The sequence below is a fragment of the Terrapene carolina genome, unplaced genomic scaffold, assembly GCF_002925995.2.
Source record: "Terrapene carolina triunguis isolate 2854851 unplaced genomic scaffold, T_m_triunguis-2.0 Scaffold93, whole genome shotgun sequence".
Classification (NCBI taxonomy): domain Eukaryota; kingdom Metazoa; phylum Chordata; order Testudines; family Emydidae; genus Terrapene; species Terrapene triunguis.
The window spans coordinates 6,637,256-6,665,191 of record NW_020664444.1 but is presented as its reverse complement, the minus strand read 5'-3'; the positions used below and the strand labels follow the sequence as shown (position 1 = coordinate 6,665,191).

The 27,936-nt window shown below is 53.8% G+C and overlaps 2 protein-coding genes across 3 annotated transcripts in view; one reads left to right on the top strand and one right to left on the bottom strand.

The window, feature by feature from the left end:
• Positions 1 to 15,615, bottom strand: part of FLII (FLII actin remodeling protein) — a 25,955-nt gene extending 10,340 nt beyond the window's left edge. Inside the window, exons 1-12 of the mRNA XM_029911271.1 lie at positions 15,508 to 15,615; positions 12,748 to 12,858; positions 10,614 to 10,685; positions 8,957 to 9,037; positions 6,207 to 6,292; positions 5,327 to 5,488; positions 4,297 to 4,400; positions 3,340 to 3,515; positions 2,681 to 2,838; positions 1,722 to 1,806; positions 517 to 664; positions 87 to 223 (exon numbers count right to left, since the gene is read on the bottom strand). Coding sequence (XP_029767131.1) covers positions 87 to 223; positions 517 to 664; positions 1,722 to 1,806; positions 2,681 to 2,838; positions 3,340 to 3,515; positions 4,297 to 4,400; positions 5,327 to 5,488; positions 6,207 to 6,292; positions 8,957 to 9,037; positions 10,614 to 10,685; positions 12,748 to 12,858; positions 15,508 to 15,570 — 1,383 coding nt within the window. The 5' untranslated portion in view covers positions 15,571 to 15,615. The remainder of the gene's footprint in view (positions 1 to 86; positions 224 to 516; positions 665 to 1,721; positions 1,807 to 2,680; positions 2,839 to 3,339; positions 3,516 to 4,296; positions 4,401 to 5,326; positions 5,489 to 6,206; positions 6,293 to 8,956; positions 9,038 to 10,613; positions 10,686 to 12,747; positions 12,859 to 15,507) is intronic.
• A 1,775-nt stretch (positions 15,616 to 17,390) lies between these two features.
• Positions 17,391 to 27,579, top strand: MIEF2 (mitochondrial elongation factor 2). 2 transcript variants are annotated; one of them, XM_024215037.3, is made up of 4 exons: positions 17,391 to 17,455; positions 21,096 to 21,249; positions 23,264 to 23,444; positions 24,968 to 27,579. In XM_024215037.3, exons 2-4 carry the CDS (start codon positions 21,103 to 21,105, stop codon positions 26,035 to 26,037), a joined length of 1,398 nt encoding a protein of 465 aa, XP_024070805.2. In that variant the 5' UTR covers positions 17,391 to 17,455; positions 21,096 to 21,102; the 3' UTR covers positions 26,038 to 27,579. The 2 variants fall into 2 exon arrangements, with proteins under 2 accessions (XP_024070805.2, XP_024070807.2); XM_024215039.3 differs by lacking the exon at positions 17,391 to 17,455 and adding an exon at positions 17,711 to 17,865.
• Positions 27,580 to 27,936: the final 357 nt, after the last annotated feature.

Genomic DNA, 27,936 nt, shown 5'->3' with positions numbered 1-27,936 from the left:
TGTGTGTGTGTGTGTGTGTGTGTGTGTGTGTGTGTGTGTGTGTGTGTAACCGACAGCACTCATCGCCCCGCCCCACCCCTTCCTACCTCCAGTTTCTTGTTCTTCTCTTGAGCCACGTCCGACATCCCCTTCAGCACCTGCTTCGCCTGATCATCCTGCGCTGCCGAGTCCTTGCGCCGGCGAAGCCGCATCTTGCGGGCCGTGGGGTCCTTCGTGCCGCTCCCTGGGAACACAGGCAATATGGGTGAGCTCTGGCAGATCACAACCCAGAAATCACCGACACCTACTCAAGACCCCAGGAGGGATGAGGGACCCTGCGCCGTGGGGCGCTCTCAGGCCAAGGCAGGAATCGCTTGGCACTGCTGGCGCCACGACAGGAGAGACATGCCACAGCATGGCCAGGAGCCCTCTGGTTCTGTACCCTGCTCCCAGCGTCTGTGATTCCCAGTCCTCCTGGCTCCCCAGGAGCCAAGCTTCAGCTGGAGGTGACTTCCCCCCCATTGCCCTGTGGTTCACCTGCTGCAGCTGCTGCGACGGTGGCGGGCGAGGCGCCAGCCAGGCGCAGCTGGTTCTGCAGGGAGAAGTCGATGTTGTACCACTCAGAGGTTTTGTCCACCGGCTTGGGGGGCATCACCAGGTTGGGGTTCTCCCGGACGTCCAGGATCTGCAGAGGCACGGGACAGAGAGGTGATCCAAACACCAGCCACAAGAGAGACCTGGGCACCAGCTGGTTCTCGCTCTGCCCCGGAGAGCTCCGGGGGCATTGGCCGGGGGAGGGGATCCTCCTGTGCCCCATCAGGGTTTAGGGTCAGTGTCTGATGGTGCAAGGCTACAGTCGGGCAGGGAGAACGGGACTCGTTTCCCAGGCGCTGGGATGCCACGCCCTCCCCTGCTAACACGAGACCCACGTCCGGCACCGGGCGCACAGGGGCCCTGGCTTAACCGAGGCGGGAGGGCCCACAGCCAGCCAAGCGCCACTCAGAACAGATCAGACGACCCTGGAAACAGGCCCCTCGACGAACACACTGGTCGTCGGCAGGGGGCCTCTCCACCCCCTCCAGTGCAGGCCCGGCGGGCAGGGATCCTACGCCAGGCAAGGCCCAGCAGGGGTGATCCAGGGTCTCCCCACTCACTCGTGCTGTATGGCATAACCCCCTTCAGCATGGCACCAGCTCGCTAGGCCTGGCTGGGCGGCAGAGGGAGCAAAGGACTCTCAGACGGCTCCATCGGAGCAGCTCCTGCCCTGGGATGTGCTGGGCCAGGGCGAGGGGCAGCATGATCAGTAGGACTGGGCCTGGGGCTAGAGCCCCACAGTCCCTTCGTTGTAGTCCCAGTGCCATGCTGCCTGGCCGCAGGTCTTAACCCTTAGAGCCTCAGGCCCACATCCTGGATGGGGTTAGGCTCCCAGTTTCCTACCGCTGTGCAATGGGATTATCCTGACCCAGTACATTAACTCAGGCCACCCCATGGCTGGCAAGGGGCGCAGAGAGCCTCCCCCCTGCCCAGCCCATTCGGAGTGGGGAGCACAGGCTGGCGCTGCGGGTGGGGTTACCCTCCGCAGAGGGGTCAAGAGCGGAGCCGTGCACTACGCTCGCACACCAGCCCGCACTCCCCCGGGCTGCCTGGATCCCCCCAGGGACCGGCTCCCACGGCAGCACGGGGCCTGGGATGTCTGCCCGGCAGGCGCCGGAGAAGCACGGAGGGTCCCTCCGCGGCCTCACCTCGACGTCCGTCAGGAAATGAACTGCCTCCGGCAGGGTGACCAGGCGGTTCTTGTTCAGCACCAGCTTCTTCAGCTTCGTGCACCTGGAGGGGCAGAAGAGACGCTCGGAGAAGCCTGGCCCCCGCTCCCGAAACGCGCTGGGCTGATGCGGAGCAGCAGGGCAGGGCCGGGGGATCCCAGCAGGGGAGACGCAGGGGGCAGAGGGGACAGCGCCACCCAGAGGAAGGAGCTGGGGGAGCCATCACAAGCCAGCTCAGCTCTTCATGGAAGGGGGCTGGGAAGCCAGCTCGGCCTGAGCCGAGTCCTTAGATTTTCCCTGCTCCGTACGTCGTCCATCTGCCCCGTCCCACCCGGATGCTGCTCTACGCTCAGGCCCAGCTTCGCCTGCGAGAAACACAACGCCCTTCCTTCCCCTCTGCAGAACGCACCCACCTGCTCCTCCCTCCCCTCCGCCCCAGCCATGCCAGGGAGGGGGGCGGCAGCTCAGAGATCTGCACCAAGCGGGTCTGCCCTGGAGAAGTCAGACCGAGTCGTCATCCACCCCCGCCGGGCTTCGGAGGGGGCTGTGAGCTCGCAGGGGGTGGGGCGGGGGCTTTCGCAGCCAGGCTGCGGACGTCGTCAGCGGCAGCTAAACTCAACACATAGCAGGGCTGATGTCGGAGGTGCCGAGTCCCCACCCAGGCCAGCGACGGCGGCGGGTGCCGGTCCCTTGGGCAGTCCAGCCCTTTGCAGGTGTTCGGGGGGTGTGGGTAACCGGCAGCCAGAAGGCGCACGGGGATGGAGAGGACCCGTCGGCCTTGCCGCTCGAATCCAAAGCGAGCGAACGGCTTCCTTCCCTATCCCCACACAGCAGCCACCTGGGGGAGATTCTGCCCCAGGCTGCGGGGAGGATCCCGCTTCTGTCCTCCCAGACCCAGCCCAACTCGGACAGGCCAGGGCGGCCGGCGGGTCGCTCACCTGCACAGGCTCTCGGGGATCAGCTCCAGGTTGTTGTTGGCTGCCATGAACTCCTCCAGGCTGGTGAGTTTGCCGATGCCAGAGGGAATGCCGTCGAAGTCCAGCTTGTTGGAGTTCAAGTAGAGCTTCTTCAGCTTGGTCAGCTTGCAGATGGCAGACTGGGGACAGAGAGAGAGACATGTGCCACAGATCAGGGAGAGCCGATAGCCTGGGCCACTGGGCTCTGCAGGGGCTACTGTCCAGGGCATCCTGCCAGCTGCTTGGACAAGTCACTTAGCCGCTCTGTGCCTCAGTTTCCCCAACTGTACCATGGGGATAACAGCACCATCTGCCTCCCAGGGGTTCTGTGAGGCTAAACCCATTACAAACCATGAGGGGCGCTGATGCTATGGTAAGTGGGGGCCTAGGAGCTCTTAGCTCGGCCTGAATCAGCGAGGAAAGCACAGGCCTGTTGAGTCAGAGGATGGGGAGCCAGCGGGATGGGGGGGGGGACCAGCCCCTCGGGTCTGTGATGCCGCTGTGGCATTCACAGCTTCACAAGCCAAGGACCAAGCTCCAGAGAAAGCCACCAGGCCTGTCCCAATGAGACCTTGCCCTAAGCTTGGCCGTGGGAAGCCAGCCAGCTCCCTGATGTCATCTCGGGGGAGTTCGCTACGTACGGGCAGTGAGGTGAGCTGGTTCCGCGACAGATTGAGGGTCTCCAGTTGGGTCCACTGGTCAATGCAGAGGGAGAGCTCGGAGATCTGGTTGCTGCTCAGGTTGAGACGGCGCAGGCTGGAGAGGGTGTAGAGGCACTCGGGGACCCGGCTCAGCTCGTTGCAGGCCAGGTCCACGTCTGGGGAAGAAGAGCAGAAGGGATGTGAAGCCACCAACCGGACTGGGCCCAGGTCAGCGGAGAGGCACGGAGAACCAAGGGCTCTGGCTGGGTTACACAGTAATTGTGAGTGCGCGGATGTGATGCCAGGATAATCTAGCAGGTCCTGGCCCGAACGCATCCACTTTCACAGGGACGGGGCAGGCAGCCCATCTAACAGCTGCACTCTTCCCAGCGTCAGAGCCTGGACCAGCTCCACCAATAGGAGCTTGGCCAGCGGGCTCAGGACGGGGCCAGAAGCAACAGGAACATTTCAGGGGCATCATCCTTGCCCCACCCAGCCATGCGGCTCAACCAGGTGGCTGTCCCAGTGCGCTCTGGGACTGCAGGAGAAGCTATGCCATGGGCTGCCCACGCTGGTACTGGGAGCAGGGGCTTCTGGGTAATTTCCCCAGACACAAGGCACTGCATTGTGGGATGGAGGGAGGAGGAGCGGCTGGACCAGGGAAGATGCCGCTGTGGATGACAGGATCAGCCAGGCCTGGTCCTGGGAGATGCACCCAGCCAGCTCTGTCCCCAGCGCTGGGGACAGTCACCGTGTGTGGACACGAGCTGCCATGCGGGTGGCGTGAGCTCAGCCAGTGGCTCGCCGGGAGTGGGACACCTTTCTCCTAGTGCAGGGCCTCCTCGCTGGACCGGCCCTGTTGCCCGGCAGCAGTGGGAAGGAGGCCCGGAGAGGTGCTGTTTCCCCACATGTGCCCCCAATGTTTCCCCTCAGCCCCGGACTCCATGGGCGGCTCACCTGCGAGGTTGCTCAGGCCCTCCAGGCTGGTGGGCAGATTGCTCTGAGTGCGCTGCGTGTTCCTCAGGTGCAGGGTCTGCAGAGCGGTCATTGCAGGGAGCTGCCTTTACATGGAAAGGGAGAGAGAAGCAGTGAGGGGAGCTCCACCGCTGGGCCGATCCAGGGACTGGCGGGGAGATCCCGGACCGGAGGAGAGCAGGATCCCAAGCTCTGGTTCAATAATAGGTTAGATAAATGTCTATCAGGGATGGTCTAGACAGTATTTGGTCCTGCCATGAGGGCAGGGGACTGGACTCGATGACCTCTTGAGGTCCCTTCCAGTCCTAGAGTCTATGAATCTCTAAGAGGCGGCGGGATGCAGCACGTCCACGCCAGGACTGGTTTAAACCTGGTCTCAGCTTTGCTGGGTTTCCGCCCAGCTCCCCAGGGACATGAGCCCATTCCGCAAGAGCCATCCCTGCACCCGGCTGGAGGCCAAGGGTGGACTGGGCCATGGGAGCCGGATCAGCCCTTCCTTTCTAGAGGCCATGCTGCTGGTGGGGGGCGGGGGACAGGACCTGTGCCTGCCAGAGCTAGGCAGAGAGAGACGACCAGTCTTTAGGGCTTGGCCTGCACCATGAGGTCCAAGAAACTGGTCTTATTTAAAGACTTAAGGGCCGGATCCCAAGCTTCAGAAGGTCAGTGGGGGGGGAAGGGGGGGGGTTTCCATTGATGTCACGGGGGGCTCTGGATCAGGCCCCAAGAGGCTGACCACGTCCCTTCCAAAAGGGCTCATTGGAGAGGAGCGAAGGGGCCCCCCAGGCTGGGTTCTCGGGCGTTTATTGGGGAGAAGGCCTGTCTGGTTGTCTGTCAGCGGCCCCATGCAACCAGAAACCCATCAAGAAACCGGATCCCTGGCCGGACAAGTCTCTTCCCAGGAGAGCGGCTAGAAGAGAGTCCAGCCAAAGGGGACCTCTCCCGAGCGCGTCCCGCCCCCTAACAACGCCGGCAGCCCGCACCACCCCGGCAGCGCGGCAGGACACCCCTCTACCTGAGCTGGGCGTGCAGCAGCGGGTTGTTGTTCAGGATCAGAGTCTGCAGGTGCACCAGGCGCCTCATCTGCGGCGGCAGGCTCTCCAGCTTGTTCTCGCTCAGGTCCAGGTACAGCAGGTCCGTCAGGTTGATGAACAGCTGGGTGGGGATGTTATCGATGCTGGAGAAGAAAGACGAGCCACGCTCGGTTTACCAGCCAGGAGAGGCGGAGGGATGGAGGGAGCTCCCCAGGGCCGCGCTGCACCATGCCGGGAAGGGTGCCGAGAGTCTACACTGCAATCCGACGTGTCCGCAGCATGAGGAGACGTCCCTGGGCTGGCTTTGATCTTTGGCCAGTGAAGCCGCACAGGCCAGGGTCATACAGCCTGGGCTGCTGCAGCTTCACTGCTGTGGTTATTGGCGCTAGCTCAGGTCTCCACGTGCAGCAGTCACCCTGCCCCCCAACTGGGTGCAGACACACGTCCAGGCTCAGCTCCCTCCCCAGCTCAACAGGGCAGCAGGGAGGTGACCCAGCCTAGCTACCCAGCACAGCCAGGGGCACGATCCTGGCAGCGAGGCAAAGACTGGGGCTCTCCCGGGTTCCGACAGGGACACAGGGGCTTCCCCGGCCCAGGGAGGGAAGGCATTTACATGGAGGAACCGGGCAGCATGGGACAAGCGCCCAGTGATCTTCACCAGCTGCTCTCAAGTGCCCCTTGCGTCAATTCTGCCTCCCTTCTCTCACCCGTCACCAGCCCCCAGAGGCACAGGCCTCCCCTAGATCCAGAGAGGGGGTTTGTTTGACAGGGAAATCCACACCTGCCTGCCCAGCTGGTGCAGCCAGCCCAGGAACCCCCTGCACGCAGCCTTGGCTGGAACCCCGGAGCAGCCAGACCCACCTGTTGTGGCCGAGGTTGAGCACCAGCATGTTCTTGGCGTTCTCCAGCTCCCGGGGACACTCCGTGAGCTGGTTGTAGCTCAGGTCCTGGGGGAGGGGAAGCAAGAGAGCTGTCAGGAGAACCCCTCCATCCCAGCTGGCATGGAGTGGCCCACCCAGCAACAGCCCCCCTCCCATGGCTGAAATCAGCCCCCTCCCGCCACCGCAAGGATCTTCAGGGCCACACTGCTGATATATCTGTGCGTATATCCAAAGCCAGGACGTGGCCTCCAGTCATTTGAACTTAGCCGTGGTTTGTGCTACCTGCCCAGATCACAAGGACGCCATGTACTGTCCTTCGTCGATTCCCTTCAGAGGGGCATCGGCGCCACTCATAGAGTCAGCAACTGCCAGCCACCCGTGGGGAGCTCACGCACATTGGGGTTTTGGTGTCTCACTGCTTATTGGACCTTTACTTATTTCTCAGCTAGATCGTCGTGTTTATGAAAGAAAGATTAGAAATCCCCAAGGTTATTCCTGAGCAGACTAGATCAGCTTTAAAATGGAGACTAATTTAGAGGTCAAGCAGGTTATGATGTGTATTATGGTAAAGTGTATTACAATGATGCCCTAAGGTCCTGAGCAGAGGTCAAACTGGGTATTACCATAATACACACAATGATAACCTCAGGTCCCAATCAGGATCTGGGCTCCATTGTTGTACAGACACATAAGAAGAACCCTGTCCCAGAGTATTGGACAAATTGGAGAAATGGTCTGAGTTAAACAGGATGAAGTTTAACAAAGACAAATGCAAAGTGCTCCATTTAGGAAGAAAAAAATCAGTTTCACACATACAGAATGGGAAGAGACTGTCTAGGAAGGAATACGGCAGAAAGGGATCTAGGGGTTATAGTGGACCACAAGCTAAATATGAGTCAACAGTGTGATGCTGTTGCAAAAAAAGCAAACATGATTCTGGGATGTATTAACAGGTGTGTTGTGAGCAAGACACGAGAAGTCATTCTTCCGCTCTACTCTGCGCTGGTTAGGCCTCAACTGGAGTATTGTGTCCAGTTCTGGGCACCGCATTTCAAGAAAGATGTGGAGAAATTGGAAAGGGTCCAGAGAAGAGCAACAAGAATGATTAAAGGTCTTGAGAACATGACCTATGAAGGAAGGCTGAAAGAATTGGGTTTGTTTAGTTTGGAAAAGAGAAGACTGAGAGGGGACATGATTGCAGTTTTCAGGTATCTAAAAGGGTGTCATAAGGAGGAGGGAGAAAACTTGTTCATCTTAGCCTCTAAGGATAGAACAAGAAGCAATGGGCTTAAACTGCAGCAAGGGAGGTCTAGGTTCGACATTAGGAAAAAGTTCCTAACTGTCAGGGTGGTTAAACACTGGAATAAATTGCCTAGGGAGGTTGTGGAATCTCCATCTCTGGAGATATTTAAGAGTAGGTTAGATAAATGTCTATCAGGGATGGTCTAGACAGTATTTGGTCCTGCCATGCGGGCAGGGGACTGGACTCGATGACCTCTCGAGGTCCCTTCCAGTCCTAGAATCTATGAATCTATGAATTAACAGCCTGTCCCTTTAAAAAGGGGATCCAAGAATGAAGTCATTATACTGTCCGTAGCTGGGTTCTTTGGTGAGCCCTATTGACAACAGCCAGGTTTTATTAATAAGAGCCGGGACCGTGAAACCTGCCGAAGAAAGTTACACTCCCAATTCCCATGGAAAGCCAATGGGAGTTAGGCACTTTTTAACAGGCTCACCCTCGGTAAACAGGACAGTCACACCTTGGGGCACGCGTACATTTGTAAAGGGTTAATCAAGGATTAATAGCTGTGATAAGCATGTTGCAAACAATCAGGTAGAATGTGGTATTAGGTAGGCTTGGAAGGATTCGATTTTACTGGAAACGTGGATTTCACCACACCCACACACTAACCACCAGAAAAATATTTCCAACAGTCAAAATGTACAGATAGGCAATGTCAGAAGAATGCTGCTTGAGAACTTGGGAGTTTCATTGAAGGAAATTTACTCTCTATATATATATATTGACCTGGGATGTTGACAATTTGTGTTTTCACAGTTATAAAGCTTTAACTTTTTGAATCTCAACATCTACTGTCATTGACTAATTTCTGTCTGACCCCCCCCTCCCAGAATTTCACACAACTGAGACAATTTAAATTGATACAAATCTAAAAAATGCTTAAAAATAAACGTTGATTATTTTTCACTGAAACTGTAAAATAAATTAAAAATAAATAAATCACATGCTGCTTCGCCTAGCTATAGGTGGGGATAAGCACATCAGTAGGTGGGGTGAGAGATAGTTCTAAGCTCTAGTTTATAAGCAACCTTTGGTGCTATTGGACTTTAACAACCGAGGAGCCATTTATTAAAACCCGGATTTACTGAGCCTGTATAGTATTAGACCATTCATGAATGTGCCCTGACTCAAAGCAATTCAGAAAGATGGGTACAATCCCCATTTTAAAAAGTGTCACAGACAGGCAAAGAGACTTGGCAGGGGTCACACAGCAAGTCAGTGGCAGAGGCAGGGAATTGAACCCTGGAGTCCGGGCTCGCACCCTTTGCTCTAATCACTAGACAATGCTGCCTCTCTTTTGGGTTGATTGAACATGCTGGTTTAGGATTCCCTTCCACTCCCCACTGATGCTGTTGGAATCTCTCTGCTTCTTTAGTTTCACTGCACTGATTGGGTTAGGAGAGCAAGGAGGGACCCGGAGCACATACCAGCACCGAGAGGTCATCGAGCTGGAAAATGTCATCAGGAACTCCTGAATTCTTCAGGCTGTTCGCTCGAGCCACAATTGCCTTAAAAGGGGAAGAGATTTATAGTCACGGCTCTGGAGCCAGGCACGGCCCGGGCCTTCGCAAGCCCAACTCAGCACCCACATCAGAGCGGGGACAAAGACCGACCAGACGTGAGCAGGTCCCGCTGGGCCCAAAGGAGGAGGATTAGCAGAGGGAGGCAGCATGTGGAAGGGAGGGCTAACGGGGACAGAGGAGAAGCTGGGTGGGATCAGAGGAGAGAACAGAAAAGCTCCTGCCATATGGAAGGGAAGCCCTGGGTTGGGGGTGGGGGTGGATACCGACCCGTTCAGCCTCTCAGCCACAGTGCTACATTCAGCGATCTCCTCCGACCCACCACCAAACAAAGCTTCAGCCAGGCCAAGGGCCCAATCCTCTCAGCTCCCAGCAGTGCCAATGGCTGTTAAGGGCATCCAGCCTCCCCCACCCCCCAGAGAAGGGCACCAGCACCCACCCCCACCAGGGAAGAGCCCCAGGCTGCATCTCCACAGTTGCTCCATGCTGGGCCACATAAGAATGTGCCATATTGGGTCAGACCAAAGGTCCATTGAGCCCAGTCTCCTGTTTTCCGACACTGGCCAGTGCCAGGTGCCCCAGAGGGAATGAACAGAACGGGTAACCATCAAGTGATCCATCCCATCGCCACTTTCCAACAGGGGTTTCCAAGTGTAACGTGACACCCCTGTCTGGAGGTTAACGCCTTAAATATGCTGACAGCATCGACATGGGCACAGGTGCACCGAGAGGGACCTCCGCAGGCGGCGAGCCCCAGAAGGCAGAGCCCCTCTCCCCTGGTGGGGGGGATAACCATTCAGCCCCACCATCGCTCACACAGCCCCGGCAGCCAGGCCCTCTGCCTGAGAGCGACCCAGGGTGCCAGCCCCTTGAAGAAGCGGCAGCCAGGAAGCCGGCCGGGTTACAGAACAGCAAGCGGTTCAGGAAGTTACCAAAGCACGGGGCGGTGTGGGGGGGGAAGGGGGTTGGATCTTTGTGGACTAAGCCCTCCTTCAGGGTTTGCAGCAGATCCAAAACATTCCCTGACCACAGCGTGGGGAGAATCCGGCTCCAGAGCAGCCAATCCCTCCTCCCCTGCGCGAGACGGACCGGCTACAGCGGCCACGCACAGGCCCAGGGGACGCACTGGCACTCGCCCTTGGAAGTGCAAAAGGAGAAGCAGCGCAGGACGCCTGCGTGCGGTAACTGCAGACAAGACCAACCCCCGCGCCAAGGCAGCCCCGGAGCATTTCCACGCAGCTAGAGGAGTCAACCTCTAGAGCGGGGCGAGTTTCTAAGGCCACATTGAAGAGCTCGCTGGCCCTGTTCGGATGGGTGCCACTTGACAGCACTGGGGAGCTCTCTGAGCTCGTCCATTGGCCCAGCTGGGCCCAGGCTTGGCAAGGGAGCCTGGGCTTCCAATCTGGGATCGGTCCAATTGACACGTCCAGGGCGGGTTCATGTCGACCAGCGGGAGAGGAGAGGCCAGCCGTTAGAGGCTGGCTGCCGAGTGTCTGCAGAGAAACGCTCTCTCCCGGCGCAGCAGGGTGCGGGGCGACAGAGGGACGCAGCGCGGGTTACTCACCCGGAGGCACGGCAGGCCAGAGAGCTCTCCGTGGAGCGTGGTGAGGTTGTTGTGACTCACAGACAGGTGCTCCTGTTGGGAAAGCGAAGAACAAACGCCTGGTTATAAACACAATGAAAAGAAACCGGGGCACTGCTAGGCCGTTTGGACTCTGCTTGAGCCTTCTGCCCCTCTCCCCGGCTTGTGGGTGCCTTGTCTCTTTAGACTGTCCAGCTCTTTGGGGGCAGGGACTGGCTACTACTGACCTAGCGTCTTGGTGCTTCCAAAGGGAAATAAAGGATTATTCTGCTTTTGTCATCCCGTCAGGAACTAGAGCATCAAACCATGCTCCGAACAGAGGCAGGCTCCTTCAGTCAAGTCCCAAACACTCCGGCTTGTTTTGCAAACCATTGTTTTTATAGGCCCTCGACACCCCTCGGCAGGTGGATGCTAGAGAAGAGTTTCCCAGCGTTTGCTTTTCTCATTCCAACGGAAACTGGAATTTATTTATTTTCTAAATATTCGTCCTGCTGCATCCCAAACATTGCGTCATTTTGTTGAGCGGCAGGGTGGCCTCAATAGGACTCAGGAGACCCAGGGTCTTTCAATTCCCTGCTATTCCACAGACTTCCTGAGTAGTCTTGGGCACACCACAGTCTCTGTGCCTCAGTTTACCACATTCCCTACCACCAGTGGTGTTGTGAGGATAAACACATGAAAAGACTGTGTGGGGGCTAAGATAAATGCCTTGAATGGAGAAGAACCTCCGTTGTAAAGCTCTTTGAGATCTATGGATGAAAAGCTCTATTTAAAAACTAGGTATAGAGAGATCACACGGGAACCTCTAAGTGAAACTGACTACAAAGTGAATAGGCAAAGAACAGAAGTGAAATTGACTGAACTATTTTTGTTTGGTTACAAACAGAAATCAAACGACTGGTGAATCCGGTTTAAAGATGTTCACTCCACTCTAATCAGCAAAAGCTTCCCTCTTGCAAACGCTTATGAGCAAGTTTAACTTGACCCCTGTGTGTCATCGCACTGACATCCCTGAGACCAGTCACATGAGGGAGGTCAGGCAGGCACGCAGCCACTAGACTGACATCTAGGACAGCATCAGTCACACAGATCATGGGAGTTCCTGGGGGCATGGTTATAAGCGAGAGTTTTAACCTGACGGGATTCCATTAAAGAGAATCTGAAAAGAAAAAATAAACAAAATTGGGATTTGAGCCCATTTTTGCTTCTTTATAATGTAGAAAGCAGGCCGGAGAGGAGGTGCGTTTGCCCACACCACTAGATAGTCAGATCTTGTCTACAAAGGAAGGCTCTATGGAGAACTAGTGAAGTTATGACACAGATGCACCGATTCCAAGGCCTTGGAATTACCTAGTTAGAACACAGGCGACACAAAACCACAGAGCAGTTCCCGCATCAAGCCCATCACTTCTGATTGAGCGACAAGAGATCTTTTACAAAGATGCCCAGTCTGGACTTAAAAGACTTCAAGTGATGGTGAATCCACCACATTCCTCTTATCACAAGACAGTGAAAGCCAAGCAGCGGCGGGAGAGAAAGACCGTGCAGCGCCTCGCACAGGGGGGACTCCATTCTTGATTTCATTCCAACATCTAATGAGCACTTTGGCTAAAGAAAAGACCCAAGCCCCGTTTTTAAAGATCCTTTGCAGGTCACCCTTAAAGAGGGTGTGTACACACGCACACTGGAATGCACAGCAGGGGAGATAGTATGGCCTAGCAGATAGAGCACCGGACCAAGCCACAAGGGTTTTATTCCTGGCTGGCCACTGGCCTGCTGGGTGAGTCACAGCACCTCCTCGTGCCTCAGTTTCCCCAGCTATGAAATGGGGATAATCACACTGACCTCCTTTGCAAAGCTCTTTGAGACTGTATGGACGAAAAGCACTAGTTAAAAACTAGGTATTATGAGGGTGATGCTTGTAGGGGAAGCTTTCGGGTGGGTCTGCCTGCCCACGATGCTTTCTGTTTGAAGCCTGCCAGCTCTGTTCACTGGCGCTCAACGGCGCCATGCGATCACCTGCATTACGACTCACACCCCCCTCCCAAAAGCCCAGCTTCCCAAGAGGAGCGTCCGTGCAGCAGCGAGGGCTGGCAGGTCTCTGCACAGCTCTTACCAGTTTCTGGAGGGAAGAGAGCTCCTCCGGCAGGTAGCACAGGCCCGTCCTGTTCAGCTTCAGCCATCGCAAGCTGGTCATGGACTTCACGTGGTCAGGAAAATAGCCCCCCTGAGAGGAGAGGGGGAGAGAAAGAGGCATTTTACGGCATCCGATGGGCAGAGAAATGGGCATTGCCAGGTTTCCCATCCACCTGAGATGAAACAGATCCTGTGCTCTTAACACCCTCCACCACACCCCAGGTGTGAAACTAACCAAGGCCACTTTCCCAAGATCCCTGCCAAACATACCAAGGCGACAGGCCGTTCTGACTGGGTAGGACTTATTGTAACAAACTCCCAATGAAATGCACTCGGACGTCGCAGTTACCATGAGGCGGATGCATCGGATCGGCGCAGAGACAGCTGGACAGGACTCTGAGCAGCACCCCGCCGCCCCCACCCCAACGGCTCTCAGCCCCTGACTCCCGCCCCCAAACATCCTGCAGCTCCCACATGGGATTCTTACCCCGGGACCTTCCACCCTAACAGCAGCCCCCTGCTGTCCCGCCTGTGTGGCTCTCGACCCCTCCCCTGCCCTCCCCCACCCTGCTTAGGATTTATTTCCCCGCTTATGCAGCCGAGGATCACGGTTGCCCTCTTAGCTTAGAATACGGGTGGCTGCAGGTGCCTTGTCTACAGGTTTTAGAGAAACTATCCCAGTGCACACATGCCCAGCTAGGATCGGCCCTGGGAATTGACATAGGGGAGGGGAACATCTCCATAGCAGAGTATGAATGGAGCAATGGTCAGGCAGGTTACGCAAGATTAGGGGGCTTGGAGGCAGCATAAAAATCACATGAACTGACACCAGCTGGCCCTGATTCTGCAGAGGCCCAAGCATACGTGTAACTTCCTTCACAAGCATCTGCTCACTGGCTTCAAGGAAGCTGCTCCCCTGAGTGATGTCATGCACGAGTTTCGGGCACTGCAGGATCACGGCCTTAGCAGGCATGTTGCCACCTCTGTTAGGAAGACGATTTCTTTTCTAAAAAAAACCAACCCAGCCTGCAGATGCACGGACCTGCAACAAAAGGCCTTTCTAATGTGCCAACTGCTTAACCCAGATTGTGCAACTGCGTTTTAAGGGCCTGCTTAGCAGTAGGTTCCCAGCGACAGGCGGAGGTCACAACCCTGCCAGCCACTTCACAAGACAGACCCCTGCGCCCGTCCCCAATCATACCAACGGGGGCCCACCTGCATGGAACCGCTGGCACGACCAGGGCCTAAGTGGCTATTATTTTGTTTAACTACCTTCCAGGTCAGGTATGCCAACACTGGAATGGGAGGGCTCAGTTGTTGGGTGGGGGGGAGGGGTAATCGCAAAGGAAGAACCTGAATTTTAACCTCAGAGGAGGTAAAATCTCTGTGGGCCCCATCACGGGCCGGCAGAGCTGAAATCCTGCTCCTCAAATGCAGCGACCAGCATGGGCCAGCGTGAGCTCATTATCTGCCAGGCCTGGTTACAGTTTCATGCCTGGTAGGAATCAGTATAAATGTAGCACATTGGGTCATCCCAGGGGCCAAGCTTCTTAGTAGTGTAGTCAGATTATGCAGGCACAAAATATCAGTCATGTCACACCACGGGACAAAGCTGGGTGAGTCACTGATGTCTCACGTACACAAGCAAAAATCACTTGTGACCAAGGGCAAGTAATGGGCCCAGGCAAACAGGGGTGACCTGCGAGCATGGCCAAAGGACTACCAGCCCCCAGCAGCATTTCGACCCCTGGTCGGAGCTTAGGTTGGGGAAACAGAACTCCGAAGAGCAGCATTACCAAGGAGGAAACACGGTTGAGGGGTTAGAGCAGGGGACCGGGAACAACAGTGCCTGGGTTCTATTCCCAATTCTGCCAGCGTGGGCAAGTCATTTCATCTCTCTGCGATGCATCAGAGGTTCTCAACCTTTTTCTTTCTGAGCCCCAGACTCCCACAACATGCTAGAAAAACTCCACGGCCCATCTGTGTCACAACAACTGATTTTCTGCATATAAAAGCCAGGGCCAGCATTAAGGGATAGCAAGCAGGGCAGGTGCCTGGGGGGCCCATGAAGCTAAGTCGGGGATCAAGGACCTGGGCTTCATCTCCATATGGTGGGGCTTTGGCTTGAGCCACAGCAAGTCTAATGCCGGCCCTGCTTGGCAAACTCCCTGGAACCTGCTCAGGACCCCCAGGGGGCCCCAGGTCCCCAGTTGAGAACCGCTGTTTTACATACTTGTCCCCTTTACAGGGATCATGATTAGTTTCAGTGCATGGAGCCCTGGATTAAAAATGCTAGACAAGCGCCAAATCTCATCGATGCAGCCATTAATAACAGCATGGACCAGAACCAACATGACAATACATAGCGCTTTTCAGCCACAGGCCTACCCTGGGATCCATTCATCTCTCCCTCCACGGCTGCACAAAGGGGCTCTGAAATTGCCAGGCATCTCTGGCCACTAAACACCATCTCTCCTCCTCTCTCAAAAATCAGCTCAACAGAGGCAGGCACCGCTCAGATCCCTGGGGGGCCTCTGGAGGAGAAAAGTCCACGGTGCAGCCACAGGGGTGAGCAACTGTCTAAAATTAGCCAGGCAGGAAGCAGGCAGGGCCTAGACTCTGGGAGCTGCCCGGCCACCTCCCTGTCTGTCTCCCAGTCCTGGGCTTTGCCCACAGCCCAGCCCCAGAATTAAACTCCCCTCCCCCCACCCAGCCCAGTTTAAGGGGGGCCCTGAGTTACCTTGAAGTCATTCCCACTCAGATCCACCCCCCTGATAAAGGGGAGCACTCCAGTGGCAGCCATTACTCCTCTCAGCTGCAGCCAGTGGGGCTGGCTGTTCCTCCTGGCAGGGTGTGTTACATTGACACAGCCCTAGAGGAAGCAGGGGCCGGCCCTTCGCACACTACAGCCAAGCTTGATGGAGGCTGGGCTCTCCCTCTTTTAACCCCTTCATTGACAGGGGTGCTAACAAATTTCCCAGGCTCAGAGGATGCCTGCTTTTAACCTCCCCCCTACTCCGGAGGAGAAGTGATTGCAGCTGCCTGTCTTGTGCAGACACACAAATTGGTGCAAATCTCCCTTTATTTGGTCCCTGGGGGGAAATCTGTCCCCATTCTCCTTTGCGGTTCATTCTCGCCTACAGCTGAGAACTCTTCTAGCTGTGCTGCTCCGAGCACGGTTTTTAGATAGCTTCTCATACCCTCATGTATCCCAGCAGAGCCCCCCGTAACAGTGATGGTGAGAAGAGAACGCTAGTGATGCAACCTCACTGTTTTCATGTGTGATGTGGAATGTTTTAATGACACACTACTAGCACTACAGCCTTATTGTTCATACATCTTGTTTGCAGCAGTCATTAGAGGTGCTTTGTTCATTTTTATTATAGCTCCCGTCCTCGTGAAAGATCCACAGCGCCCCCCCAAACTACTGAAATGCAGCCATTTCTGGGGTGAAGGGCAGCAATCGGTGAAAGAGAGGGGATGTATTTGTGAAGGATGCTGGGACGAACATCTACTGCTAGGAAAATAATACCAAGCAGATCTCAAAGTGCTTTACAAACAAGGTCAGCATCATTAGCCCCATTTCACAGAAGGGGGAACTGAGGCAAGGTGCTGTCCCAAAGTCACCCAGCTGGGACTAGAACCTAAGTCTGCAGAGTCCTAGTCCAGTCTAGGCCTCTCTTCAACATCAACATGGAGCAGGTAGGGCCTCAGCCTTTAAGGTCTCCCTTAGGCTCTGCTCATGAAGTGGGTTTTTTTTACCCGTGAAAGCTTATGACCAAATAAATCTGTTCGTCTTTAAGGTGCCACTGGACTCCCCATTGTTTTAATTGATTTCAATGTATTTCATTGTCTGCACCACACGCTGGCTGTCTTTGTGGGCAAAAGGAGACAGGTTATTAATCATAACTAGCAAATATTAATTCATAAAACAATGCTAATTGTCTCACTGTGCTCCCTCCACCCCTTCTGTCTGTATTCACTTGCTGCATCTTGTCTCATCCTCAGATCCTGTGGGGGCAGAGACCCTCTTTTGGTTCTGTTTGTACCACGCCCAGCACAGTGGGCTCCTCCTGGGCTGTGACTGGGGCAAGCTACGGTTGCCACCTCTGAGCTACCCAAAAGCCAGGACATCCGGGAGGATCCTGAGCCCATAAAGCTGCACAGGTGGCAGTGTGTACTGAACACCCTTACAGATCTCCCACTCCCTGGACAGCGACCTCAAAAAAGGTTTTCCTGGGAAAACCTGCATAGGTGGCAACCCTAATTTAGGAATGAGGGATGCTAGTGTGTGGTGGGGGGTACACCCCCAGAGTCTCTATCAGCTCGGTATGTAGGACCATGACCATCTGCTTGTGCTAGAGCTGAGCCCCCCCGGCCCCATGTCCCCAACCCCTGCCCTGGCCCCGCTGTGTCTTTAAGGCGAAGAGCTGTCAGGTTCCGCCCACGTGTGACGAGCCGGGAGCAGGGGCGGGGTGCGATTGGCAACCCAACCGGTCGTTCCATTTCGGAACGCTGAGACAACGGGCGGGCGCTCCCATTGGCCGCCGCGGCCCGACCGAATCTCACGGTCGCCAACGTTCGCTGCGGGGCGGCTGCAGAAGAACCGGCCGAGGCGTGTTCCAGCCCCCGGGCCCTGCCGGGATCCGCCTCAGCATGCCCTGACCTAGCGGGGCTCGCTGCGCAAGGTGAGCGCGGTCGCGGCTCGCCCGGGGGCCAGGCTCAAGGAGGCCTGGGGGGGGTGTGGATCTAGAGCGGGGGCCCGTGATCTGGACCTGGGGAGGAGACGCGCGGGGGGGGCGTGATCTAGAAGGGGGCACGACCCGGGGGGGGGGGGGGGCTCCAGACCGCTGGGTGCGCGCTACCCGTTGGTTTACACAGCAAGGGGGGTAGGTGGGGGCGGGAGCAGAGTCCCTGCTCTGCAGCTGCGTAGGTCGGGCCGATGGAGGGGACCGGGTGCGTCCGGTTACCGCAGGGGAGAGGGGGGCGCTTTCCTGCTTCCCGTCCGCCCGGGCTGTGTTTCTGTAGCATGCATCCGCTCCCGCCTGGGACCTGGCGTTGATCCCCGTTGGCTCTCAGGCTGGGCCGATCCCCCTGGGTGAGCATTTCCGACTGGGGCAACTTTGGCTTCTTGCCACGCTGCCCGCTCTCCCCCCACCCTGCGGGGACAGGAGCCCCCAGCTGAGGGGCCAAACCGAATCGGGCCTTGCAGGGTGGGTGTTGTGGGGGTGACTCTGCCTCCTGCTGTGTAGTGGGGCCGGGGAATGCGGTGTGACCCTTTCACCCCTCCCCTGTGTAGTTCTCTGCACCCCAGGGTGTGAATGGGGAGCTGTTCTGGCTGGGGGGATGGCTGAAAATGGCAGCCAAGCAGAGTGACATCGGTCATGCTCAAGTTGCTCTGGGGCTGCGAGCTAGCAGAGGTGGCGTGCCCCGCCTGGAGACTCCTGCTCTGGTGTCTTAAACCTTCTGCACTTGCCACTGTGGGCAGCCACCCACCAGGGTTTGCTGTGGGTTGCGCTGTTCCCAGCGGAAGTGTAGTCTAGTGGTTAGAGCAGGAAGGGTGGCTGGTGTGGCTAGCTCTGCAACTTAAATGGTTGTGTACATTTGAGCCACAGCTGTGCCTGTTTTATCTGCAGACAGATTGGGGGAGCGGAACGGGGGGGGTACTTGCCTGCTGGAGTGGTGCTGGGGCTTAATATTAAATTTGTTTTGCATGGAGAGTGCTAGTTAATTGCATGTTAACGCTTCAGTGCAGACAGGTGTAGCTTGTGATAGATCATCTCCAAACAGAGAGGGAGATGTTCTGTGCCTTATGCACAGGACAACGTTGTTGTTTCTTGTCTGTAGAAAACAAGCTCCAGCATATTCAGGGACGTGCTGCCCGCTTCCATAAATGCCGTATGTTCAAGGGACTAATAGACTCAGTTCTACTCTTTAACCCAGTTACCTCGGTGAGCCTGCTACACGTCATAGCCTTGTTGATTCCTTGATCTAGAGTTTGCCCTGTTGGGCCCCTTTAAAACCATTCCATTACTCATTGGAAAAACCTGAGAGCTTGAACTTACAGACCAGCTCCCAGCACAGCCCCGCTTGGCATTCGGTGACTGCCTGCTTATGCGGGTGGTGCGTACGAAAGTGAGTGGCTTGGCACCAGAACGCCAAGCGATGGGCAGGCTGCCCTGTGGTGCCTGTGTTCTGAAACAGGAACTGTTGCTCGGAACTAGATTTTGAGCTCTTAATAGCCTGAGATCCTAGCCCCCGATAAACTGTTGCTTTGCATCTCCTGTTCCCATAGTGAAACTGAGCCATATTGGGATCATTACTCATGAGCTGTGCCTGCCCTGTGAGGAATGGACACAGATGCTGTGTGGGTTTCAAACTCGAGGGGAGGGGAGGTCTAGGCAGACTTGTACACTCCCAGCGTTGCAGGATCTAATCATTCGGTTGCGGCCCATTTCTGCTGCGAAGCAGCAGTAGGAAAGAAGTCGTGCTTGGCCTGTGAAGGGATGTGTGCGGTGGTCTCCTCTGTGGGGTGAGAATAATGCCCCATGTGGTCCTGCAGCTTGGCAAGGGGAGGATTGCAACGTGAAACTAAGAGCATGGCTATAGGGCCTGGTGGAAATAGGACAAGGCAGCTGCTTGCTGGCTAGTGTTGCCTGAGGAGCTCACGCCCTTGTTTTGTTCACTGGCTGAAGGAAGCGGAATCTCCATGTAAAGGGCAGTGTGAGGTGCCTTTATCTTGAATGGACTTTGAGCTGCTTGAGCAATCTTAGACAATCCCCCTGCACTGTATCTTTAAGGGAGTCCTGTCTAGGCTTTGGCCACTGCTTTATAATGATACTCTGTAATTGCCTACTTCCCTTCGGCTGGAGCGCTAAAAGCACTTTACAACCTACCTCTGGGTAAACCGAGTCACAGAGGTCCTGTGATCGTGGTACTGCAGTGAGTCACTAGTGGTCTGGACTCCTGTCCCGGCCCCCTGCTCTAACTACCATCTCAGAGCAAAGATCTTGTCTAGAAACTGAATTTGAGCCCATCTCGGTCTCAGTTAATTTTCCATTACAAGAGTCTGAAAATCCCGTTGCACCAAATAACTCCCTTTCGCAGTGTAAGAGAAACAGGGGAGGACATCCGTTCGCATCCATCTTTGTTTAATGATCTCTCTCCCATCCCCGTCACGTTTCCAGGACTGGGTTCAGTAACCTATAGAGGACTCAATGTTCTCAGTGTAGCAGAAACGTGTTAAATGGAGAACTTCTCCTCTGATCACCAAGTGCTGGTTATTGGGGCTGTACTAGCAACTTGGAGGCAATTCCAGGTTTGGCGGGGGGAGGGCTTGGAGCTGACAGTGGTAAGAAGGTGTTGACGAGGACAGGGGGCAAGAGGAACGTAGAGGGGAGATGGCGGTGCGATTATGTAGACCCAGGAAGGTGAGTATGAAGAAGCTATCAAAGACCAAAGAGATCTATTGGGTCTGTTCCCTGCTTTGTCTAGTCTAGATTTGGCTGCACTGGGGATTACAGTGGACGAGAAGCTGGATAGGAGTCAGTGTGCCCTTGTTGCCAAGAAGGCTAACGGCATATTGGGTTGCATTAGTAGGAGCATTGCCAGCAGATCAAGGGAAGTGATTATTCCCCTCTATTTGGCACTGGTGAGGCCACATCTGGAGTATTGTGTCCAGTTTTGCCCTCTCTCCCCCGCTACAGAAAGGATGTGGACAAATTGGAGAGTCCAGCAGAGGGCAATGAAAATGATTAGGGGGCTGGGGCATGTGACTTATGAGAGGCTGAGGGAACTGGGCTTATTTAGTCTGCAGAAGAGAAGAACGAGGGGGGGATTTAATAGCCGCCTTCAACTACCTGAAATGATGCGGCGGGGGGGTTCCAAAGAGGATGGAGCTCGGCTGTTCTCAGTGGTGGCAGATGCCAGAACAAGGAGTAAAGGTCTCAAGTTGCAGTGGGGGAGGTTTAGGTTGGTTATTAGGAAAAACTTTTTCACTAGGAGGGTGGTGAAGCACTGGAATGGGTTCCCTAGGGAGGTGGTGGAATCTCCTTCCTTAGAGGTTTTTAAGGCCCGGTTTGACACAGCCCTGGCTGGGATGATTTAGTTGGGGTTGGTCCTGATTTGAGCAGGGGATTGGACTAGATGACGTCCCGAGGTCTCTTCCGACCCTAAATCATCCCTTCCCTGGGGAGGCTGTTCCACAAATTAGTAGATCCTCTTGTGTGAAAAATTTCCCTGATTTTCAGTATCCTCAAATGGTTCCACAAAGCCGCTTTGGACCCCAGCCCGGGCTCCTCACCGTGCGTATTTCTTTCTCTTCTGCAGGTTGAACATGGCTGACCTGGTTCATAAAAGGGGGAAGAGGCAGGACGACAACGGGCTGGGTGGTGCTGTTGACTTCCTGTTGGCCAATGCCAGGCTGGTGCTTGGGTTGGGGGGTGCTGCTGTGCTGGCCATCGCAACTCTGGCGGTGAAACGGGTAAGCCTGGATTCCCTCTGGAACATGACTAGTGACTAATGTCCTTTTCACTGTCAAGCTGTGACTTGTGCACTGGGACTTCAGGAACTGAAGTAGCTGTCCCTTATTAACAAAAGAGCGCTACTTCCAGATTGCACAGGAATAAAACCTTGCAATGCATCCTTCCCAAAACCACCCTAGCCACACCAATGCAGCAGACCTTCCATACGCGTCTCTTTCCAAAGAGTCCTTGGCCTCCTCGAAGTAGAGTCTGTGATCTGGGCCAGTAGAAGCCCTGCATGTGATACCCATGTGATCAAAGATCACAAAACCTGTTGAGTGTATTTTTTGAGGGAGGAGCATTACTATAGGGGGAAAGGGAGAGAAAGCGACTTGTCTCCATCATTCTTCCCAGCCTGGGACACTGAAATATCCCTGAACTCTGCCTATGAAGGCAATTTAGCTTTCTGTTAAAAGGAAAAGAACCTTTTGGTTTCCTCAACCCCAAAAAAAAAAAAGTGCAAGATTTTCTCATTTAGAACAAGGTGAATTGTTTTCAATCAAAGAGATTTAAATGACTGACTTTAATTGTTTTGTATTTGTACTATCTAGTTATTTCCCTAAAGAAAGGTTGATTTTCATTGAGTGGTAACTGTATGTTCTTACGCTGATTTGAAATTAAATATAGCTGTTACAGTTTAGGTATATTTGGTCGTTCTTTTTTTGCTAACCAGGAGGATACATTGTGTCTAAACATTTATTTATGCAATTATATGGTATAACTTACATTTTTTTATGTTAGAAAGTGGTGAATGATGCATTCATCTTGTTATTTGGATCAAATTCAAATCCCATTTGGATTGACATTCAAATTCAATTAAAATGCACAAAACCAGCATTTACATTTTTTATTAACTAAAACTACCTTAAATGTGCTGGATACATATTTTGCGTTTAAAATTAACTGATGTATTAAACAAAAGAAGTATTAACTATAGTTAGTGACTTGAACTGATTATTTCTGGCCACTGCATCCTTCCAGATTTTCGGTCCTCTCACAGCTAGTTTTCACCATAGATTGAAGCTCTCCTGGTTTTTCAGCTCCAATTGGTGTTTTATCTTTGAATGAACTAATCATTGAACTGAACTAGTTGAATAAACTGAAATAAAGAAAATATTTTCTCTGAGTCTGTAGAAGAGGCTACTGCTGTCAAAAGCACTTAAGCACTTCATTAAACTCTGGCTCTAGGTTCTGGGCCAGAGACTTCCATCAGTGCAGTGAACTGACTTTTTTTAAAACTGGGCAGCAAATGTGTACTGCTTAATATTATTTATGGTATTTAATTTAAATGCTTACAAGAAGTTTAGGCCTTAACATAGGTTGCCAATTTTAAATCTATTTATTTTTAAAAAATCATCCTTGTTTTCATTTAAAATAAGGAAAAAAAAATTTTTTTTTAAATCCCTTTTTTTAATCCCTCCTGATTGAGGATAAGGAGCAAGGAATCAAAGGGAGAGGAAAGACGGTGCTGTATCTACATGTTCACCCTTGACAGAAACGCTCTGTGATTTGTCCAGAGTCTCTGTTCGTCTGGTGTGGAAATTCTAATTTCTTATAGTTAGACTAAGACACGGCAAATCCCTTGTAACAGTCACAAGGGGGAAGAAAAGCTGATCTGTGGATGCAGCTCTGAAACAAGCCCATCAGTCTGCAGAAGCCATTAATCTATGGTACATGTCCTCACGTTACCCTCTGCACGTCTAGACGTGCTCCCTCCACATCCGACGTGGGGCAGTGTGCCGGGACTGCAGTGCTGCTTGCCGTCCGTACTCTTTGTTCTGTAGTGCTGGCAGCTGAGCGTCTTTCATGAGCAGTAAAAACTTACATGAAAACTAAATACAACTGTTATAGAGCAGTCCACTTCTGGGTGGATGGATGCTTTGGCAGCAGAGCTGGGGTGAGTCAGTCGGAGATCATAGCTGGTAAGAGCAGTGATGCAGTTGTGAACCTTTGTTCTTCCATTTGCTCCCACAGCTGATAGACCGAGCCACCAGCTCGCCTGACGAGGACGACACTAAGGCAGAGCAGAAGTCCATTGAGGAGAGCTGGCAAGATCTGAGCTTGATCAAGGCAGTGCCGAAGCCTCCAAAGAAGCAAAGCCGGGCAGACCTCAGCGAGTCTCTGCTGTCCCCATCTGCGATCCTTCCTGCCCAAGGTCAGGATCTATGCTGCGTCGTCTTACTCCTAGCGTCCAAGTTCTAGACAGGGTTAAAACACCTGTCCCAGGTGTTCGCTGCGTGTTGCTGCCATCAGGCAACCTCTTGTTTTCGTACTGATCGTTGTTCCCTACGTAACACTATGCTACACGACCATATGAGAAGTCCTCCATCCTCTGGCTCCTGGGGAACTCATCCTGTCTCCTGTTGTGGGACCAGTCCTTGCCTGCCCTTTCCAGCTAGCCACAGCTTGTCTCCGTGGGCTCCTTGCTTGGCATCGGGGTGTTACTCCAGTGTTAATTTGGCCCACTATGTTCCACACAGCTGGCTGGCTAGTGGGTAGCTGATGACACAGTTCACAGCTGGTTCCACATCACTTTAGCGGGCAGAGATGGTTACACTCACTCCTGAGTCTCCTTGCCATCTAGACCAGGTAGGGCGTATTTTAATGCAGAAATGGGAAAGCTGGCTGGATTGTGGGAGGCTGGTCTAGACTGCTTGGAACATCAGCCAGGTAGTCAGGGTAGAGATTAAGATACTCTGCTGCACCAAGCAGACCGTGGTCCTGGAACGTGGAGCTCTTCTCATCTAGGTGCCTGTTCAAAGCCAGCCTGTCTGGCAGTGATTGCAAGTCACTGCTTCCGCGTCGGCATTGGCTTCCATCAATTACTCGTAGTAGTGTAGCCTGGAGGAGCCCCATCACAGCCCCTTGTCTGGGTGCTGTACAAACACACAACAGTCAGTGACTGCCCCCAAGAGCTTGTGTGGTGGTTTTAGTCCAGTTTATAATGGGGTGTGGGGGTGTGCCTCAATCAAAGCCACCAGGGTAGAGCACCCTCATTGTGACGGTGAGGAGACGTCTGTGCTGTGATAAAAGACCTACGGGCCAGCTGACCCAGGCTCACAGGGCTATCAAATTGCAGAGTAGAGGTTCGGGCTCAGAGACCGTCCCCCCCCCCCCCCTCCTGGGGTCCCAGAGCCCAGGCTGCAGGTCGAGCCCAAGCGTCTGCGCTGCACATAGCCTGAGTCAGCGTGGCCCAAGCCAGCTGCATGTCTCTTATGGCAGGCAGACGTACCCTGAGTCTCTAAAGGACCAGATTGGGTCAGGAGATCTGGGTCTCATTTCCAGCTTTGGCACTGAATTGATGACCCAGGGCAAGTCACGAAGTCTTTCCTACTGCGGCTTTTCAGCCTGACCTGTGAGGGTAATCCCTGTCCCAGCACGGTTGTAGGGCTTAGTTGTGATCTTTGAGTGAAAGCATTCACTGATACTTTGCTGGCAATCTCAGCTGAGAGGCCAAGGATTGGATGACCCTGGATATCAAGCTGAAGTCTTGATGATCCTTCCAGGTCAGGGTCCGATGCAGCTTGCATGGGGGAAGCTGGCACTGCCACTGCTCATGCTGCTGCTGTTCTGAGTACAGATTTGGTCTCCAGCTCTGATGATGATCATTATTTTTTGTACTTGCAGTGCCCCCTCTGGAAGCACGGACTCTAATGTATCTCTTTATTTCCTTCCCAGCCGCCGAGACTCCTGGCCATCCCACCTCCCTGGAGACTCCCCAAGTAGAATCCAGGACTCTGCTTTGTCTCACATTCCAGGAGAAACTCCTCTCTTACTACAGAAACCACATCACCATCCCGGAATCGGACGTGGCCCTTGGTAAGCAGCTGGCAAAGGACATCTGCATCGAACTGCAGAGCTTCCTGCAAAACAAGTGCCCGGAACTGCCCTTCGGCAGCATGTTCCTCAGTGGTTCCCTCTGCGATGATCTCCAGGTTGTTGCTGCCGACCATGTCTGCTTCATGCTGCCCTTGGTATTTGAAACCACGCTCTGGAGCCTCATCCCAGGGGAGGACACCATCGTAAAAGACCCCCAGTTCTGGATGATCAGGCGGACTGACCTGGAGTACTTCCCTCGCGGGAGCAGCCCTTGGGACAGGTTCATAGTGGGCAGGTACCTCTCCTCCAACGTGATCAATGAGGCGCTCCATAAAATGCTGGTGGCCTCTGTCAACTGGCCTGCCATAGGCAGCATGTTGGAGTGCCTCATCCGACCCGTGATGGCTTCTGAGGAGCTGAAGTTGGAGGTTACGCATTACGAGACCCAGCTGAACATAACCCTCTGCCCAGTGACAGAAGCTGGGGATAAGGTTCTTCTTGCCAAGCCTCCAAAAGGACTAGTGGAAAACCTCTGGCGACAAAGCTTTTATAGGTCCGAGGTCTCCAAGCTTAAAGATCTGGATGCTGCAGACTCTGGAGCCAGGCGGTGCTGCCTCAAAATCCTAAAAGGCGTCTGTAAAAATCATCCCTTCTTGAGCAAACTGACTGGCAGCCACCTGACTCATGTCCTCCTCCACCTGAGTGAAACTGAATCAGACTGGGCAGAGGAAGCCCTGGCTGCGAGGTTCCAGCACGTGCTTGAAGCGTTGGTTGGCTACCTGGAAACAGGCTTCCTCCCCTGCTATTTCAACAGGCAGATTAACTTGTTCTGCGAGCTGCTGGAGGAGGAGATAGATGAGATGGGGTATGCACTCTACAGTGCTGTATCTCAGCCAGACCTCTTGTTGCAGGAACAGGCGGATAAATGAATTGCTAGCCTGGGAGTTCCTGATTGTGGGTTTTTTGCGCGTCTCTGCATCCACTTCTCTAAGCTGAGTGGGTTGCAAAGCTTCTCACTTCCTAGTTGCTACCAGGTGAAATCCTTGCACTTAGTGAACAAAGTAGTCACTTTTTCGACACAAGGTCCCTGAGTAAAGGGATGGGAAATGGGATCTGGAGCCCATCACCACCAGGTCTCGCCACTTCCAATCCAGCCCATGGCTGTAGTCACGAGAAGTCAGGTATCATCTATTGAGTGGTGAGGCCTGGTTGAAGTGAGTTTGGAGTCCGTCCTGTCCCTACCAAACTGCCGTCACGGTTGGCACGGTAGCATGAGGCGGCCCAGGATTGAATGGACCTGGAACCTGAACTTCCCCTTGTTCCTGGAGGTAGTCCCTCCAGACCAGACCAGACCCTCACTGGTGAGTGTGGGGAACCTTACACTGCCGCTGCTTGTACTGTACCTGGGCTGTGTATAAACTGGACTTGTCTTCAGGGCTCTCAATCCAGCCCCTTTCACGAGCACAAAATTCACTCTTCAAGTGCCAGACTCTAAACTTATAAGCGGGTGGTGTTGGAACCTGGTATGAATTTGCAAACCCAGGATGTTGGCAGCATGAAGGGACAGGGCTGAGGGGAGGATCAGTTGAAACTGATTATGCACCACAGGATATTGCCATAGCCAATCAAATCCCATCTGCTTTTTCCTGACGCACTTTCAGTGTTACTAATGTAGTTCCCAACAGGACAAGCTAAATCTAACCGGTGTTGCTCGTTCTGTTAATGTGAGCTCTAATACTAAGGGTTCAGTACCCGATTGGGAGTCTTTTTATGTTTTAACTCTCCCTCCTTATGCACTTCAGCGGGGGCTCCACGGCGGGATTAAGGGTGGTGGTGACTGAGGGAGAGAGATGGGTCCTACAGCTGTGGACACACAAAAGACTGTCGCATGGCTGCAAGGTAGGACAATGCTGGACCTACTGCTGTCGTACCCACGTCCCCCTCTGCTTTAAAATGAATCATGTTGACAGTCCCCACTCCAGCTTTTCAGATTCATGTGTTTTATGCATGTGTTGCTGCTATCTAGATATCCTGCCCCTTCTCGGTCACCAGTAAGACTGCTTACCCCCAGAAAGGGGCAGGATGGGGACAATGCTTTAATCAGAAGGCTTCCTGTTAGCAAGAGCTGAAGTGATTTTATGTTTGTCTTCCTGTTAAGAATGAGTTGGTTTTATAGTGCTGCTGAGAGATTTACTTTGGTACCAGCTCTATTTCAGATACTAGAAATATGTTTTCTGACTGTTCTCATGAATTAAGAACCATGCCTGTTTTGCACACTATGGGTGGAAAATAAACCTGCAGCCTTTTAATGTGAGTATCAACTGGTGTTTAGTTTTCTCTGCGGAGATGGTATTTTGTGTTTTTTGGGAGGGGGGGGGGGAAGAATAATCTATTTCTCTGTGCACTGTCATTCCCTCAATCTGAAGACTACTTGATCTGTAGGCACTAAACGATGTTCCAAATGTTAGTGACAAGAATAAAACCTCACTGCGGAATGGGTCTCTTGTGTTGGATAACAGCATTTGCTCTGCCTATCCAGGTACTTATGGCCCTCGCTACCAGATGATGACTCCCCGTTGCTTTAAAGGTAGTACAGCTCTCTCACTTTCCTCCAGCCCCTACACAAATTTCACACTGAGGGGAGATTTCACTCAGGAAATGGCAGTTTACGAGTTGAGGGGCTCAGGCCTTTAATTCTATTTCACAATCAGCTATAGGCTGCCTTCGTTTTCCTGGAGAACAAGATTCCTGTACGTGCTACTAGAGTTTCAAAACAGTGCTCTAACAATTGAAGTACTCAACTGGCCAAATAGGGACGCTACCTTTAA